Below are 17,643 nucleotides of genomic sequence, written 5' to 3'. Positions count from 1 at the left end.
ATTGCCACAAAGGTTCATGCAACTGTAGAGAGTTATCTGTAGGGAATATGCACACAAAAGAGTTATAACTGTACCACTGTCTAGTCAGTTGTTCTGCATCCACTAAACAAAACTAAATAGTTTAGGTGCGGAAGTGACTTGTTTCAGCATTCCACAAAGTAGCAAGAAACCCATATGTACATGTTTGTTTTAAGGTCAATAATCTTGGTAGACTTGCTACTCGAGACAAAAAGAATATTCCTTAATATGTCTAAACCCTTAATTTATAAGTCATTGGAAATTGTGCTCTAGCTATTGTTTTAGCAAAGGGTGCAATAAAAAAGGCTTGTGAAAAGGAAATGCCGCATGAAATTACAGTGCCTGAGACCCGTTGTTTGACATCGTTGACTGAAAAATTGTATACAGGATACTCTCTGAGTAATAATTTACTTCAAATGAGACGTTGGCTCAAAAGTACTTTTGGAGTATTGGAGCTCTAGATTTTGCTTTTAGAACTACAGGGAAGTGTTCTGTTACCTGGATGGTACTGGCAGTGTCTTTAGGCTGACAATGAAAATTTCAGAGAGTTTTTAAGATTGGAGCTGAAGCAACCTGTCCCAGGAAAGAATGAGAGGTCAAAGCTGTGCACTTGAATTTATTTCTGGTATTCTTGGAGTTCTCAAGAGTTTTGGCCTACTTTTAAAGTAGAGTTTAGGGATGCTACCTTCAATTGGATCTTTTGGTTAAGTAATTAAATCTTTTTATCTCTTTTACCTGTCAGCCTGCATGGATGAAATAATTGGCATTTGGAACATTCAGAAGCTTTTAAGTGAACTACAGTTTGGCATGATTATGTAACATCCTTTGAAAAGGAAAAAAAACAGATGCAGTGTAGCTTTAAGCATGCAACATTGTGGGGTTAATCTAAAGGATCTGTACTCAGATGTGAGGTGTAATATGAAGGCACATTTAGGCATGCATTTTGTCAGTAGCACATTTGAGCTGTTGTTCTTCCTAATGAGTTATAAAAGAGAGAGTTTTGCACATCTCTGCAGATTGGGCTTGTTACAACTGGATGAAAACTGCACTTCAGGTCTATCCCAGAGCTGTGATGAGTTAGTTTATGTGGAAAGCACTTCAAGTATCTGGTGAAAAACTTTCGTGTATTTTGCTGAGTGAGGGATAGAGGAGTCCAGATTATTTTCTGTACTGCAGTTTTGTCCTTGGAGAATGGATGCACTGTTAACAGGATGACTGGTTCTAATCTTCTTGCTTCTCAGAGGTTATAGCTACTGAATTAGGTTCTTCGAGAGAGAAGTACTTTATTTATTCTACTGATGGCCAAGATGGAGACAGTTCCGATTGTTAGGTTATGTGATACAAGGTCTGTCTGCTCACACACAAAGGAGTGCAGAGGCAATAGCAGGTAGAGTAACCTGAGTAACACTCTGCTGGCACTGCTCCCATTACCATTGCAGGAGAGCCATCACTGTATCAGTGGCTCATCTGCACAGAACAGAGGGGCACACAGGCAGGCAAAGAAACCAAAATTACAGATTCGGAGAAAAAGGCACTCTGTTTGCCTCTTCCTGCGGCTGTACTGGGATAGCCTTAGCCCCACATTCCAGGAGTGACCTCTGTCAAGATGAGGTTCTCCAGAGGACCCCACAGTCTGAGGGGAGTTACTGCCAAGGGGTAGGGGACATATTGTGGAATGCAGGGAAGAGCACTTCGGTATTACACAATACTTATGGGATGTCTAGAGCAGGAACCAAAGGGAGAGCAAGGGAGGAATCTAGGTCACTTGAAGAGGAACAAGTGTGGGAAAATGGAGTGATAAGGGCATAGAAAGGGTTGCTCACATGTAAGCAGGACTGGTTAGTATGCTTGTCTCACCATGACCTGTGTCTGATCAGTATAGTCTGTCCTGACTTCCTGTTAAACTCAAATTCTAACTATTTTCCTGGGCTAGGGACTATTGTTTACTGTGTGCATATGCGTGTATGAGGAGGTCTAAATGCCAGCAACTGGAGTATATCTGTTTCCTACTAATGCACCTTCATCTTGATCAGTCAGAGAGAGGAAGGCTATTAGCGCTGTTTGTGTGAGTGCTGCTCATTTCCGTTTGTGATAATCTGCAGGGCTTGCTGTATATATATGCATATATGTGTTGTATAGGTGTGTTTATGTCTTTGCCCACTGTGCTTGCATTCCCAGCTTTCTTTAAGGGTACATGAGTAGAGAGAGCATCTCCTCCTTTAAGGATCCAAGGTTAAGGATTTTTTCATTGTAAAAAGGGAATAATAAGGGAGAAGCCATAAAAGAGAACATACAGTATCACAAACCTGACTGACGAACTATAGGGCAGGTGGTAATGAGAACCAAACCTGGTCAGCCACACTGGTTGCTAAGGGTATGTAATTACTGTTTAACCCTGGGCAGTGACTAAATTAGTAAACAGCCACTTGTGTGCTCTCATCTTTCCTTCCCTGGGGGGAATGAACAGAAAAGGAGGAAAGACTCATGGATTGAAATAGAAAGAGATTTAATAGAACAATAATAAGAGTGATACAGAGCAATAGTTAGCCACCATAATGCACTCTTCCAGCAAGGAGGGTGGACACTCCAAGCACAGCTAGTCCAGTAAAATGCAGAGATGAAGCTATGCCCAGAGCGGGAGCCCTCACAGACAGGGCATTGCTCTCCCCAGCAACTTGCCACTTACATATGGAGCATGACATTCATGGTATGGAATACTTCTGTTGTCCAGCTTGATCGGCTCTCCTGGATCCACTTCTCCCTGCATTATACACCTGCTTACTTGCAAAACATAGGAAACTGAGGAGCATCCTCAGTTTCCCTGGCAATAAGTATCAAAATCAGTTTTCCCAGCATTTTCTTCATACCGGAAGCTAAAGAAATGGCAGTTGTGGAGAAGATAATCAATTCTACGCCAGCTAAGCATGAACGTTACCTAGGTAGCAACCATAAATAATAGGCACTATCAACACTATTCTTACGCTGAATTAAAAAATGCCACAGTTACCTAGATGAAAACTGACTACCCTGACTGAAACCAGTTCACAGGTGGACTGTGACAATGTTTATTTCATTAAGATTATCTGAGAGAGGTCCAGTGGGATACTATGGAAAAGGGGGAAACCATAAGCAAAATATATGGAGACATAAACCTGACAGACAGATGTAATGGGGGCAAAGAAACAAACATTGTCAGTCACACTCATTGGTGGGCTATCAAAAAAGCTGCCAGTAAACTGGTATTTTGCAACTCATAAGGATGTAAATCTGAGGGTCCAGGATATTGGAGGGGTGTCACTGGAACTGTGCAAACTGCTGAAGGAATGTGCAGCAGAGAGGTCGATAAGGAACAAAGGAAGAATAGACAGAAAGAAGGAGTATAAAAAGGGGCTGGCTGCATTTAAGATGGAGCCAGTCCATAGACTTGCCTGACTGAGCTCTGCGCTTGATCACCACAGTCTATCGTTTTATTAAATCCTTTCATAATTATCTCACTGTCTTATCTCACTCTATCACGCATGTGCATTAGATCTGCAGGCACTGAGTGCAAGGACTTTGGGAGACTGGCATTGAGTGGACACTGGGCCAGCAACTGGTGTCAGACCGGAGATTTGGGTGCCCTGAGGCCTCTGGTGTCAGCTACTGGAACAAGTGAGCGTCCTAGCCTCAGTATTTGGAGGGGCCATAGCTCTCTGGATCTAGGGAGAGTCCTACAGAATTTGAGCCTGGAATGCCAGCTGCATGAGGGGACCAGTGGGTGTGAAATTGGTGCCAGCAACTGCAATCAAACTGGGGGGTTTGGGCACCCCAGAGTGGGTGGGATCTCAGTGCAAGCTATGGGAGCAGCTGAGTGTCTTTGCCACCAGTGTGTCCTGAAAATCATCTACTGAGAGGGATTAGGGTGAGTGAAGCAAATCAGGGGCTCAGTGCTGGTGACTGGGGCAGGACCACAGGTTTTAGCCTGGTGCCAGCTGCTGTGGAGGCAGCGGGGAGGTGTGGGTCTGTATCTTCCCCAAACCTGATGTTTGTTTGGGGGTGGTGGTGTAATTTACTAGCAAACTTCAAGCTGGACTAGCCAGTGAGTAGGAAGCCCGGGATCCAGACATTGGGTCACGCAAGCAGAGTTGCTTACAAAGTTGCTTTGATTCAGGGGGGCCTGTGACTGTGGAGTACCTTTGAGACAAATGTGTGAACGCTGCATGTTTGCTACTAAGGACCAAGTTGGACCAGCTGGCAAGTAGAAGATCCATGAAGTGGGGAAGAGGGCCTGGCCAGTGGTATTAGATGGACAGAGGCGCCATGGTGGTAGTTGGGGGATCTGCAAATGTGCATGTGCTCGCGAATCTAGAGGATGTGTGCATGGGCCTGCACTAGTGAACTGTAGTCTCTAGCAGTTGAAGGGGAGGAATGGGATGTGGCTGTTTATACTTAGTTTTTATGCAAGTCCTGGATGTTGGTGTTGTTTAAGGCAGTGCCTTGTCAGTGACAGTTTATAACTGGACATGGCAGTGTCCTGCACGTTTGTCTCTGGGATACTTGCTCAGCTTTGCTACTTTTTGAACCTGCAGCCATGTCCCTCAGCCTGGCTGGGCTAGACTCCAGTGGCCAAGCGGGACAAAGTCCTGGGCCTGGAGCTGTGGGAGGTGTCCATTCCTGACATCCCTTAATGACCTGGGAGCATGGAGCTATGGCAGCCTTACCTCTGTTGGGCTACTGAATTTGGCCCTCCATAACACATTAAACATCAGTATGGACTGATAAATTCACTAGCTAGCTGTTCTTCAGAAGGTCACATCTTAGTATGGTAGCAGAAGACAGACTGATTTGCCTTCTGAAGCACTGCCCTTGCCACTGCCCACCATTTGCACACTTTTATGGAAACCATGTGATACCCTTGTGACTTGTCAGCAAGATGAGTTCTGCCCTCCAGCTAACCTCTGGAATTTCTGATTTTTTTTTAGGTACAGTAGGTTTTAGTTACAGCTGGGAGACGTTCTGTCATTTTGGTACAAATCTGCTCTGCCTTTGGTGCTTTTCACATAGAAGACTGATACAGTCATGATCTAGCTAACATGGCCTTGATTTTTGTTTACAGGTTTATTACTCAGTTCTTTTGGGTAACTGGTTTCCCAAGCCTTTTGTCTATGTCCCTGAGCCTCTCTAGGCTCACTTGCATGGAAGTGCTTTTCTTTCAGCAGTGCACCCTGCTCTGATTTTGCTTTTGTCACCTTGTACCTTAGAGAAGTATTGGGTCTAGAGGACCTTATGCCGTGAGGAGACCAGGCTGTGCCGACACTCTTCTCTGCATAACAACAGCAAAAGAGTAACAGCGTCAAGAGTGTTGCGGCAGAGGTGGCAGGTTCCTAAAAATCACGACTACAATATGATTTCTAGAAAGGAGGACTTTCTAAGGGCCATCAGTTTGGCCCGTCATTCATTCTGCTTTTACAAGAACAAAACCTCGAGGGAAGTGTTGGGTTTTTACCTTTTTCTAACAGAGTGCAACAGCTGATAAGTACTTGAAATCAAAATAACCTCTAGCAGCCTGTATCTAAGTGTACCCTATTTCCCTATTCTCAACTCTGCCTTTGAAACTGTTCCTTGCCGTTTCTCCTCTTAATAAATGTTTGAAGTGGCATCATTTTGTATTTGAGAGATGCTTTTCTTCCCTCAGCTCTCGAAAGCTGAATTTGCATTATCACCACTGGATAATGGATGCAGAGAGACAGTCAACTTGAGGTACACCGTGATTAAGGTTGAGCATGCATCTGTTTTCAAATTTTAAAAGTGGCTGTAAATCTCGCTGGAGTGGCAATCTAGTAAATAGGGGTGTGTCTTAGTTTCAGTTGCTTTTCAAAGGTTACACTGTTTTAGAAGTGGAACATTGTTCATTGCGTATTAATTAATTCCAGAGCAGTTTAATGCTAGGCTTTCATCTGCATTCTTTACTTGCAAGAAAGAAGGGAAGCATCGCTGAGCACATGTCAGAAGAGCTCTGCTTTCTTTGCTGTCAGGAAGCATGAGGCTATGGCAGGGAGAATTTGAGGACACTGTTGTTGCAGCAGTCATGGCTGCCTGCACACATTATTAAGCTTGAAAGGCCTTTGCCACATTTCGGGAGAGATGCAATAGCACTGATTGTGATGGGTGACTGAACACATTTTCCTTCAGAGCTGCTCAGAAACAGCTGACAAGGGCAGTTTTAGGAAGCCTTCTGGAGAAGCTCATTGTCAGTTCTTTATTGCCACCTTCTGGAGAGGAGAATAATAATTTTTGAGTACATTCTACAGACTACAAACGCCATGCCCTTTATTTTTGACAATATGCATGCCAACTGCTTTTTTTTTTTTTTTTTTTTTGGTGCAAGTACTTACTCAGATGAGCAGTGGAAGACAAAACCTATATGCAAAGCAAAAATAACATGTGCCTGATGCTCCTGGAGAGATTACTTCACTCTCTTTTCTTTCATCATTATTTTGCATTTTCTGTAAATAGTCTATTTCTAGAGGCAATTTCGTCTTAGGGGGCTTGGGGTTTTAGCTTGTTCTTGTGAGCAATAAAATTGCAGAAAGAAAAATTGCTTGGAATAAGTAATTAGCAAAGCTGATATTTCTTAAAGTGCTCCCTAGAATATATGTGCACATATATTGAATTTAACAGCATCTTTATTTTAATGAATGCAAGGTGGAATTTTTCAGAAGCACTCATTCCTAATCTGTACCTAGTCATGTCAGTGGAATTTTTTGGTTTGGAACTCTGTGTGTGTATGTGTGAATTTCAGTAAGAATGTTTAAGCCATGACCAAGTGGTTTATGATAATCTACTTCCAGATATATAATGCTACAACCAGACTAGCTTCCTAAAGAAAAGGGTGGAACACTGCTTAATTCATGTATTGACAATACATGTTTAGCTTATCTGTTATTATAATTTATGGAAACCATATAGAAATCATATGGAAATCAAATTTATTGAAATCATATTGAAGCTTCAAGAAAGTAGACCCTGATGCATTTGAGAGGAAGGAGAGAAAAGAACCATGAAGTAAATTGTATATTTTGACTGGCAGTTCTGAGACATGGATATTAACACAGTCAAGCAATATCCAGTGTGTTATTTTATATGTATATATATTTTTTATATTTACCATACATTATATTTTTATATAGTTTATACAATAGCATATAAACTACACATTAAAATATATGTCTATATTTAAGTAAACATATATTTTAATATATTAAAAAAACAAGGAAGCAAGAATGGGAGAGTAGAACAGGAGCTAGATGGATGAAGGATGTCAGATGATATATCTAAGATAGGATACTGTAAAGCAGTGACTTGCCTGTAGTCACACAGGGGAGTCTGTAGCAGAGGCAGAAGCAAATTTAGGTTTCCAGAACGCTAACCATAAGGCCAGCTGTCTCCCCAGTTGTTGTTGTGTCTCCCCACTCTAAACTAAATAGCTTTCTTGCATCTGTGCTTGAATTTCTTGCAGAGTTTCTGTAAACATGGCTAGTTTCAGGAATGAAATACCATTTTTTTCATCCCCTCTCTTAAGTGAAGTCTTCTTTTTAGCAGCTGTCATCTCAGTAATGAGACTTCCTTCTGCAGTCTGCAGGTAGATTTCAGTCCTAAGTTTTAACCCATGTAAAGCAACAACGTGCCTTGAGCAATTCCTTAGAATGCTTCTAAAATATGTTAAAACATGAGGTGCAGTGAGATATTAATATCACTTTCAATTTTTTTCCATTTTTTTAATCACAGTTAATATCACACATGAAGCTAGCAGCATTAGAGCATTATCTTTTGTGCAGCTAAACACAATAGATGGGATATTTTAATGAAACTCTACTGAGGTAACTTTTATGTCTGAGTATAGGTTTTTGGCAGCCTACATATTGGTACTCTCCCTACATGGTATGTGTTGATAAAGACAGAATATATTGTAATATACTGTGAGGTTTCATAACAGACCTCTAATTCCCTTTTGGTAAACTGGCTCTCTTTAAAACAAAAGTACAGTTGGATTGTGCCATAACAAGATGCTTTCTGTTTTTCTTCTTCAGGTAAAAAATGTGTTTTGTATGAAGGCAAAGGAAGGCAGAAAAAAATCAGTACGTGCCTTAGTGGCTATTGGAAATGGTAAAGGGGCTGCAGGTATGTGCATTTAGTGTATGTAAAAGATGCCAAATTAATCATTGCTTTTAATAGTACTTTGGAAGTTATGATGATTTAAAGGGACATTTGATACTTTGAAAAAAATAAAATAAATTTTACCCTTTTTTCCACTGGACAATGTTGAAATACCTGTAAGAATTTTGATTTTCATATATAAAGCTTTATAATCAAATTATGTATGTGTTCATTTGGACACTTTGTTATATATAAAAAAATAAATTGAGAAAAGTGGTAATATGTGGCTAGGCTTGGAGCATGTATTATCCAGTGGTAAAAACGGTTTTTATTTAACTCTAGAATGACAGAACTAACCACTGGTAGATCCTACCAGAAGGGATCATCTATGCTTTCCTGTACATACTATTTCTTTTTACTGTAGATACTGTTTATGTTTAAAAAAAAAAAAAAGCCTGAAAGTACTCAGCCATGCATATCTGTGTTTGTTTCACCTAGACTTAGACACCTAGCTGCAGAGTGTGGTTGTTTAGTCTTAAGTCAAAGAAAAGAATCAGGCACCTGCAAAAGGTGCCTGGAATTACAGGTGGGCTGATACATCCCATTCATCCCGGTCTGCTGGTGGTGGAAGAAAACTCAGCTGAGTGTGGCCTTCACCAAAGTGCCGATGCTTGGCTAAAATGAGTCTGGGTCTCCATGGTTAGTAGAGTAGATAGAGTCATAAGAAAGTAGGATTCAGTGGACATGGGTTTGTCTTTCTGGTTTTGAAAATTACTTTCACGTTGTTGGCGTTCTTGGGGTTTTATTTTCATTTGCTCTAGCAGCAGTGACCACTTTGCAGCGAAGGGCAGTATGACTCATGGTGCATTTTCCTGGTTTATTTTCTACCTAATGTTAGTATTTCTAGGTAGAATTAGCATAAATCTAGCCGTTTGTTTTTTTGGGGTCTTTTTGTTTATTCATTTTTTTGTCTTCCTAAGTCTCAGGATAGTCCATTGGAGGTATTACTGGTTTTCATTTAAAAAGGGCTTGTTTACTGGTAGTCTCAGCTGGCATCTTGATTCAGAAATTTTTAATGAACCTATATTTCCTTCTAATTTGACCTCTTTAGGAAGCTTTCTTACTTTATTGAAGTTAATCATTAAAAAATCCACTTTACGGGCTTCCTACAAATACTATATTTGCACTTTTATGGAAAAATAGAAGTACTCAGGGCGATTTGAGTCCGGCCTCATAGTAACTTCAGTGATCTGCAGCTTTTGACCCACTTGTAGGCTTTCTCCGTTATGACTTTTTATAATGGCCTCTTCAGCAAGCAATTTGCAGTCTAACCATAGAAATTCTGTCTACAGCATGAAGTAAATTGGATAAATAAAAAGAGAGGTAAAATGATGAAGGATCTTCTAATATGAGCTGTGAAGAGAGACAGCAAAGACTGGAGAAAGAATACTGGTCAGAGACATTCAGTTTAGTTGTGATTTCCTTGTAACAGAACTCCAAGCACGGTTCTGCATGCAGGGTACTGGTGACCAAACTGTCTTTAGAAGCAATCAAAACCATCCCAATGCAGCATCTAACTTCGATTAACTAGCCCTGGATCCTAGCTGATACCATGGTACTACTTCATATGTTAGTAAGATCATTCACATCAAAGACATAGATGACTGATACCTGGCATATTGTGCAATGTTGTTATCCTCAGAAGTTTGGAAGTTGCTGCAGTAAGTAATGACAATTCTTTCTTAAAGTGAAGAGTTTAGCAATCTTGTCGAGAAGAGCCTTTTGAGTTGGTCCAAATTGATCTTTACAAAATGAGGAGAAAATAATTCACTCTACTGCAGCTTTTTACGGGGTTGTATGGAAAGTAAAAAAATGGAAGAAAAATTCTTAGTTGAATCAGTTTTTGCTGATGGTGGTAAACTCAATATAGAGAAGGCTGAAGTAGTTTCTGTATTATGGTTGCAATTTTCTAAACCAGTGTGTCCAATTTATAAAAAAATAAAATACATTTTAAAAAAATTTACCAACCAAAAGAAAACAAACAAGGCTGACAAGCACATATTAGTACTTCAGTGTAATGGTATATAGCCAGGTGTTTACATATTGGATATTATTGGATATAAAATACTTCACAATATTACATGTTGGGAAAGCAAAGGCAGGCATTCCATGATGTACGTCACTGCCAAAAAAAAGCCACCGAAACACTATCACTGTCTTTTTAAAAAATCTGTTAAGGCTAGCAGATATTCCCAGAAAAGTGTATTTTCTTTTAAGGATTTTCCATTTCACTTTGTCAGTTACAAAAATTACTGGATATCCTTCATTTGATGGTACATGCTTTGCTCCTGGTAGCTAGCTTTTGGGATGGGTCAGATTCCAAGACAGAACTATAAAAGATAATGCTAATGCCACTTAATTGTAAAGGCATAAATAAAGAAACTATGCAGCCACTCTGTACAGCAATTACTTTCTTGCAGGTTTCCAGTTCTGTTATTAATGAAATACTGTTTATCTTTCATTCAGTTTTCAAATACCAGGAATTAAAGAATGTTTTTGTTGTTGCAGGATAGATTTTATTTAAGAAGCACCCTTGAATGTGCTAAGTTTTTCTCGATAAAGAAACAGTTTTTGTGCATTCTCTTGTGGATACAAACCAATGTATATTAAAATTGCCATTAGATCTCAAAAGGACTGTGCAGAATTAAAAGAACAATCAGCTGAAAAAAAAGAAAGTGAATAGCTGTGAAGTAAATAATATAATCCAAATAATAGAAGATTCCTACCTCTTTCAAGAGGTAGGAATATGGCATGTATTTTATTGGTGACAGAGTACAGGAAAGTGCATTTGCATTGCTATATGATTTAGTAAAGAAAATCCTGCTTTCAATATATATGCAGAGCATCCATCTTTTGGATGTAAATAGTCTCCTGTAATGTCTGCATGAAATTAGTGAACCAGTGTTGGCCAGTGGGTCCAATCCCATTTATTTCTGGATTAGGCTTTTGGATACAGGTAACCTACAATCCCAGCTGACGCAACAGAAATATCAAAGGACCAAAAAGCTACATCTGCTGATCTGAAGTTAAATGATTTTAATTCCAATCTACCTTGACATTGTTGGACTACAGAGTTTGTAAAAACAGTTGTCACATCCTCATATGCATTTCATACAGTCGGTTGTTGCCCTGGTCTGAGCTGACTGCAAATACTCCAAGACTGCCATGAAATCTCTTCATCACTACCATAGTTCACCTGGTAAATCAGAAGATGTCTGAGGGTTCAGAGAGAATTAGGTAGCACTTAGTAAACTGTTAGTCTGTTTGTCCTCTGTTCTACAGGCATGTATTTTTTGCAGATGCGCTATTCTGTTAAACCTGGCTTTCATAGTCTCTATTTCAGTAAGAGAAAGCCAGTCTCTTTCCTCACTTCTACGGTCTTGGAACTGCTGTTTGTACAGATGTAGCTGATATATCTGCATCACCTTCAATTTTGTCTTCCTTCCCTTCTTTTTAAGCGGAAGACTGGGCTAGTTTTGACTGAAGCAGTCACCACTATTCAATTGTTTTGAACAAGTTTGGACAAATACACAAAATACATAACTTAAGCCTTACTTGTTTTCATTTGACAACAAGCAATTGCCATCCAAATGTTAGGTATACAGAACTTCTAAACTATTACTTTCTCTGGTTTATTTGGTTATCTTTGGACCATTTTCTGAGTATGATCTCTGCAATGGAGTGGAAATAACAGGTACTAAACGTGGTTGTGAAGTTCTGTGTTTTTTCCCCTCTGCTTTCTGAAGGTCTTGTCTCCTGTATTTCTCAGTAATAAAAAGATTTTCTGTTTTTCAGGTTTTGCAATGGGGAAAGCAGGCGACAGGATGAATGCTTTACGGAAAGTAGGTTGATCATATTATTTGTTGCTTTATGACAAGCACAAATACTTCATACCTACACAGTTTTTTTTAGTAATCAGCATGTTTTGTAGTCTATGCAAAGAAGTCCATGTACATGATCCGTCCATCTTGATACAAATAATCATAGAATCAGAGAATCATTTACGTTGGAAAAGACCTTTAAGATCATTGAGTCCAAATGTAAACCTAACACTGCCAAGTCCACCTCTAAACTGTGTCCCTAACTGCCACATCTGCACATCTTTTAAACACCTCCAGGGATGGTGACTCCACCACTTCCCTAGGCAGCCTGTTCCAATGCTTGACAAACCTTCCCGTGAATAATTTTTTCCTAAAATTCAATATAAACCTTCCCTGGCGCAACTTGAGGCCATTTCCTCTTGTCCTGTCACTTGCAACGTTACCCTCCATGCTACAACCTCCTTTCAGGTAGTTGTGGACAGCAATAAGGTCTCCCCTCAGCCTCCTTTTCTCCAGGCTAATCAGCCCCATATCACTCAGCCACTCCTCATATGACATGCATAATGAGGTTGCCTTGCAATAAGATTCTGTTAATGCAGTCATTATTCTCTTTCTGGTCCCTTTTCTATGTCATATACCTATCCTCCTTTGCTCACATGCTTCCAGTACCTATATAGCATACAATCTGCTTATACAGTTAGTGTGTAGAAATTTTTTTCTTACACATGCATAATGAGATATTAAGGCTACTTTTGACTTCAGATTGCTACTTGTCTGTGTTAATCTATTTTTTGTTGTAATGCTCAACTAAGCTATCAAAGTAGCAATGCTAAATTACACAAAGTTTGATAAAGGTGCTACTATATTGAGAAATCTTTTAAAATATTAAATCTGTTAGGAGAAAGTAGTTCTTTAAAGAGAGCATTTTAATTCCCATAAAGTAAATGGTTTAGATGTGGCAACCTGTTTCCCTAAGCTTTATTTCTTGGGCTTTTTCTGTCTAGTTAACAAAAAAAAAAAAGTTAATTTCAAACACTTCGCAGAAAAATTCAAGAAAAAATGCTTTTTGCTTTTATTCCCTAGGCGAAGAATAGAGCAATACGCTGCTTACATTTTATAGACCTGTATCAGAACCACACAAGTAAGTATTATGATTATTTTAGACTCTTTAACTTTCAATAAGTACTGAATATATGAACAAGAACAAGTTGCAACTGGTTACAAAGCATAAAAGATGTTAACTAAAACCGTTCTGATTTGATGCATTATATTATTATTATTTGTGCATTATTTTGCTTCTTCAGTATGCTGTGTGAAATCTTAGCCCCAGCCTGTTTTAGCTAGATAGTGGTAATGTCAGAGTACATAGTCTGTCAATCCCTGTGTAAAATAAATCACCATTACCTGGAATTAATATGTAGTTTACTCTTTACTTTCACTCAGGTTTGTATCAATAGTTGAAGGAAAGAACATGAAGAAAAGATTACATACTATGAGACGTTAAAATACTGAGAGATTAATCTTCCTTCTAGCCTCCTGCGTTTGCCATGAAAGATGGGGACAGACTTTTTAGCAGGGCCTGTTGCAATAGGATAAGGAGTAATGGTTTTAAACTAAAACATGGGGGATTCAGGCTAGATATGAGGAAGAAATGTTTTACACTGAGGGTGGTGAAACACTGGCACAGGTTGCCCAGAGAGGTGGCCGATGCCCCATCCCTGGAGACATTCAAGGCCAGGCTGGACGGGGCTCTGAGAAACCTGATCTGATTGGAGATGTCCCTGCTCATTGCAGGGGGTTGGACTAGATGATCTTTGAAGGTCCCTTCCAACCCAAACTATTCTATGGATCTATGTTTTAAGTTTGGATACTTAATGCATAGTATTTCAGGATTTTTTAAATGGGGACGGGTAGTAGTAAGATTAGATCTCTGCTGGCTCAGTTTGAGTTAAGGAAGTGAGGTACTGTCTTCTCTCTAAAGTGAACTCCTCTATGTTTTTCCCCTTTGTGTGTCAGATATGATTCCCTGTTGACTCAATCCATGCATGCTGACAAAGCCCAGCAGCCAGAGAGAACATGGGCTGGAGAAGTCGGTCTGATGTTTTATGGTAGCTTTTATTAGTTCAATTGAATACTGTACAAGTCCTCTCTGGTGTCAGACATGGTACCAGTATGCCAAATATTCAGTTATTTTTCAGAATAAATTTGAAAAATAGTATCTTATAGAGTGTAGGAATATTTAACCAAGTCATGTAAATTAATATTCAGTATAATAAAACTTTAGCTTACAAATACAAAACTGCAGTTATCCTCATGAGTCTATTCCTTGAGCATTATTATTTCACACTAACAGATTAGGGATTCCATTAAAAACTGGCAGTGTTTCCACCATGCTTTCCATTTTACTTAACATAGAGATCCTCTCTGAGCCATTTTGACTGCAGTGCTGGAATCCACTGTTCAGAGACTGAGCCACTGAATCAAATGTATATAACAGCCACACATGAAAGGGTGTAAGTTTGGGGTTCCTTTTGAAGCAGAAAGAAGCAGGAAGACTTGAAGGGTAAATATTCTGTATGGAAAATCCAAGAATGCTTAAGCCTATGGGGAAATCTTAGGTTAAAAGCCAAATTATTAGAAAAACTTGAGCAAGAGGAAGAAGGTTAAATTGTGTCACATGAGCTCACTTCAAAGATATACAAGAATCGTTGGAGGCATACAGACACTTCATATTTCTCAAGTGAAGCTTGTTTTTGTGTACAATAGTAACATAGCATTCACAGACGTGTAAACGTTCCTAATCTATTCCGGAAATTTACTTTGATTAACCCTTCTCTTTAAAGAACTCAGAGGAAAGTAAAACCAGCTTCCCATTCACAGTTCTGAAAAAGAAAGGTACTCCTTAAATGTGCTGAGCTAAAACTTTTCTAGAAGGAAGAATTCAGCTGTAATGCCTTTTTTTTTTTTCTCCCCTCCAGTTTACCATGACATTACAGTGAAATTTAAAAGCACAAACATCCGCATGAAGAAGCAAAACAAAGGTAATTAAAGCTACCTGGAAATTTTGAAGTTTTATTAATTACTGACTGGTATTTATTTGATTAAGTTAAATGTGTGCAATGTCTGTTTACTTCAGTGACGGATCATTTGGTGCTAATCTACCATGTTTTAAATGTTGAAGATGATCAATTATTTTTCATTAGAAATATCTACCATTGATGGCAGGGCTTTGTTATTGTAAATCAGGGTTTGTCCCTCTTACAATGTTGGGAACTCTATTCCAGGGTTTTTTTCACACTTATTTTGTGTAGTTCTGTGTGGTCTATATTAACTAGATGTGGAAAAGTCTAATCTAATAGCATAGATCTTGGAGGCAAAGGTCTTTAGAAAAACCCTGCAGATTTTTCTTCCCACCATATGCCCCACACATACTTTGGAGAACTGGTAGACTCATTACATTATTTTTCAGTGATTTTTTTTAATTGCTGTTCTCAAGACAAGATTCAGAGGTAGTTTAGTATGCAGCAGTGGGAGTGCTTCCAATGGGAATCGGAGTGCAGGCTGCATCTGTCTGCCAGTCTCTCTTGAACCTGTACTGGGATAGCATGGGAAGATATCCTCCCTCAACTGCCTCAGGCTACCTGTGGTCATGAGCTGCAGCCAGGACAGCATCCAGCTTGCTGCTTCTTTGAGACCATTACTGCTTTGTTTTCTCTAAAATCAAGAGCTCCCAGTGTGGAAACTGTTATCGACCCTGGCTCATTGTGCACCATGCCAGCACAAGGACTATCTCATTGGTATGCAGCAGCAGTGTTTTCATTTCTCCATCTTTGCAAGCTGTTCTTCACTCTGATCCCAGTTCTAGTACAAGGAAATGCTTCTTTAGACTCCTGCAGGTTAGATGTGTATAGCAGTGGGTCCGTGCCTGGTAGCTCCCAGCTCACACGTCTGTTCTTCCACAAAGCTACTGTTAAGGGATGTTAGATGTGCAGTTGGCTCCCCCAGCTGCTTCAGCCCAGGACCCTTCTGCCCAACCACTGGAGCCCAGCCCGATACCCAGGGATCCAGAGCCTCTGGTCAGGCTGAGAGTTGCAGCTGTCACTTTCCTGTTTATAGGTTCAACCAGTAGTGAAGCTGCATATGCATCCCAGAGATACATGGACACACAGAGACACACAGGACACTGACATGGTCAACCACAGACAAGGCACTGCCTTCAACAGCATCTACGTATGGAACTCACATAAACACAGCCAAGTCCCCTCCTCCTCTTCAGCTGGCAGAGGCAGAAGATCACTAGTGCAGGCACACACAGCACTCTCCAGGTTCACAAGCACACACACATTCATATATCCCTTGAGTACCAGCATGGCCCCTCTGTCTGCCCAGCACCCCTGCCCAGATTCTGGGCCCTCTTACCCACTTCATGGATCCCCTACTTGCTGACTGGTCCAGCTTTATGCTTGCTAGCCAACACACATGCACCCACACACTTGTCCCTCGTGTGCTCCACGTTCACAATCCCCCTGGGTTTATACGAGCACAGACCTCCTGCCCACCTGATACTCCAGACTAGACCTGAGGCCCCCCTACTCACTGATTGGTCCAGCTTAAAGTTTGCCAGTGAAAACACATGCACACCTCACGCACACCAGGACTGGGGAACAAACAGCAGCCACCGACAGGCAGACAGGCTGTGACTTGTGGTCCTGCTCCAGCCACTGGTGGGTTTATGCAGCACTATTGATTCTTACAGCCTTCTCATTCTGAGTGTCCCCTGGTTCACAGTTTTACCATTCCAAAGTCCAGGTTGATCTTCCTGGAAGTGGCACCTGTAGTTTCTTGATAGCCCATCAATTAGTGATGGTGTTTGTTTTTGTCATTGGCTCTCTCTTTTGTCAGGTCTGTGCCTCTGTATATTTTGTTTCTGATATTTCCTTAGTTTCCCAAATGACGAGGTCCCCAATCAGATAACTTCACTAGAATAAACATTCTCACACTCTTGCATGCTCTCATTGATTAGTGTGGATGACCAGGTTTGATTCTCATCCTTGCCTCCATCATAATTTTTTGGTCATGTTTGTGTCCGTGTATGTTCTTGTCACTCTCCCTTACAGCTACCAGTCCATTAGAAGTACTTGTAATTAAAAATACTTTCAGTCAACAGTGGTACTGAATCCCTGTCCATGAAGTATGACAGGTCAGCATGTCTAGTGTCACCAGTTCTGCACCAGCAAGACACAGCACAGATTTTATCATTGGACTGGAAATTGATGGAGGACCAGGACTGTGTTCCCCTCACAGTTTTAGCCAAAGAGATACACAGCCCATCATAGATTGTTCCTCAGTTGTGTGTGTGCTGTCTCTAATATCTTCCACATGAGTGCTGACCTTTTGAAGACCTTGCTGACTTTCTGCTACACCTTGTCTCGCCTTCAGACCTGTTCCAATATGTGCTTTGCCACACAGGGATACATCCAGAGCTACCTTGTAAACTGCTGTCACATTCTTCAGAATTGCAACATAAAAAAAGTTTTAACACCTGAGGTAGTTTGGGGAGCTCGGTTAGCTTATTTCTAATGCATTGCAGTTTTCAGTGTGATCCATT

At 40.3% G+C, this 17,643-nt stretch overlaps 1 protein-coding gene across 2 annotated transcripts in view; it reads left to right on the top strand.

Annotated features, from left to right (window-relative positions):
* Nucleotides 1-17,643, top strand: part of MRPS5 (mitochondrial ribosomal protein S5) — a 70,032-nt gene that overhangs the window by 34,243 nt on the left and 18,146 nt on the right. For both annotated transcript variants that reach the window (XR_014183512.1, XM_082047296.1), the window contains exons 6-9: nucleotides 8,088-8,178; nucleotides 12,010-12,056; nucleotides 13,119-13,176; nucleotides 15,014-15,076. Coding sequence is in view for 1 of the 2 variants with exons in the window: in XM_082047296.1 (XP_081903422.1) it covers nucleotides 8,088-8,178; nucleotides 12,010-12,056; nucleotides 13,119-13,176; nucleotides 15,014-15,076 (259 nt within the window). In the remaining variant the exon portion in view is untranslated. The remainder of the gene's footprint in view (nucleotides 1-8,087; nucleotides 8,179-12,009; nucleotides 12,057-13,118; nucleotides 13,177-15,013; nucleotides 15,077-17,643) is intronic.

The sequence above is a fragment of the Streptopelia decaocto genome, assembly GCF_964273445.1.
Source record: "Streptopelia decaocto genome assembly, chromosome: 3".
NCBI classification, from domain to species: domain Eukaryota; kingdom Metazoa; phylum Chordata; class Aves; order Columbiformes; family Columbidae; genus Streptopelia; species Streptopelia decaocto.
The sequence above is the reverse complement of the archived record's forward strand: the minus strand, read 5'-3'. Positions and strand labels throughout refer to the sequence as shown.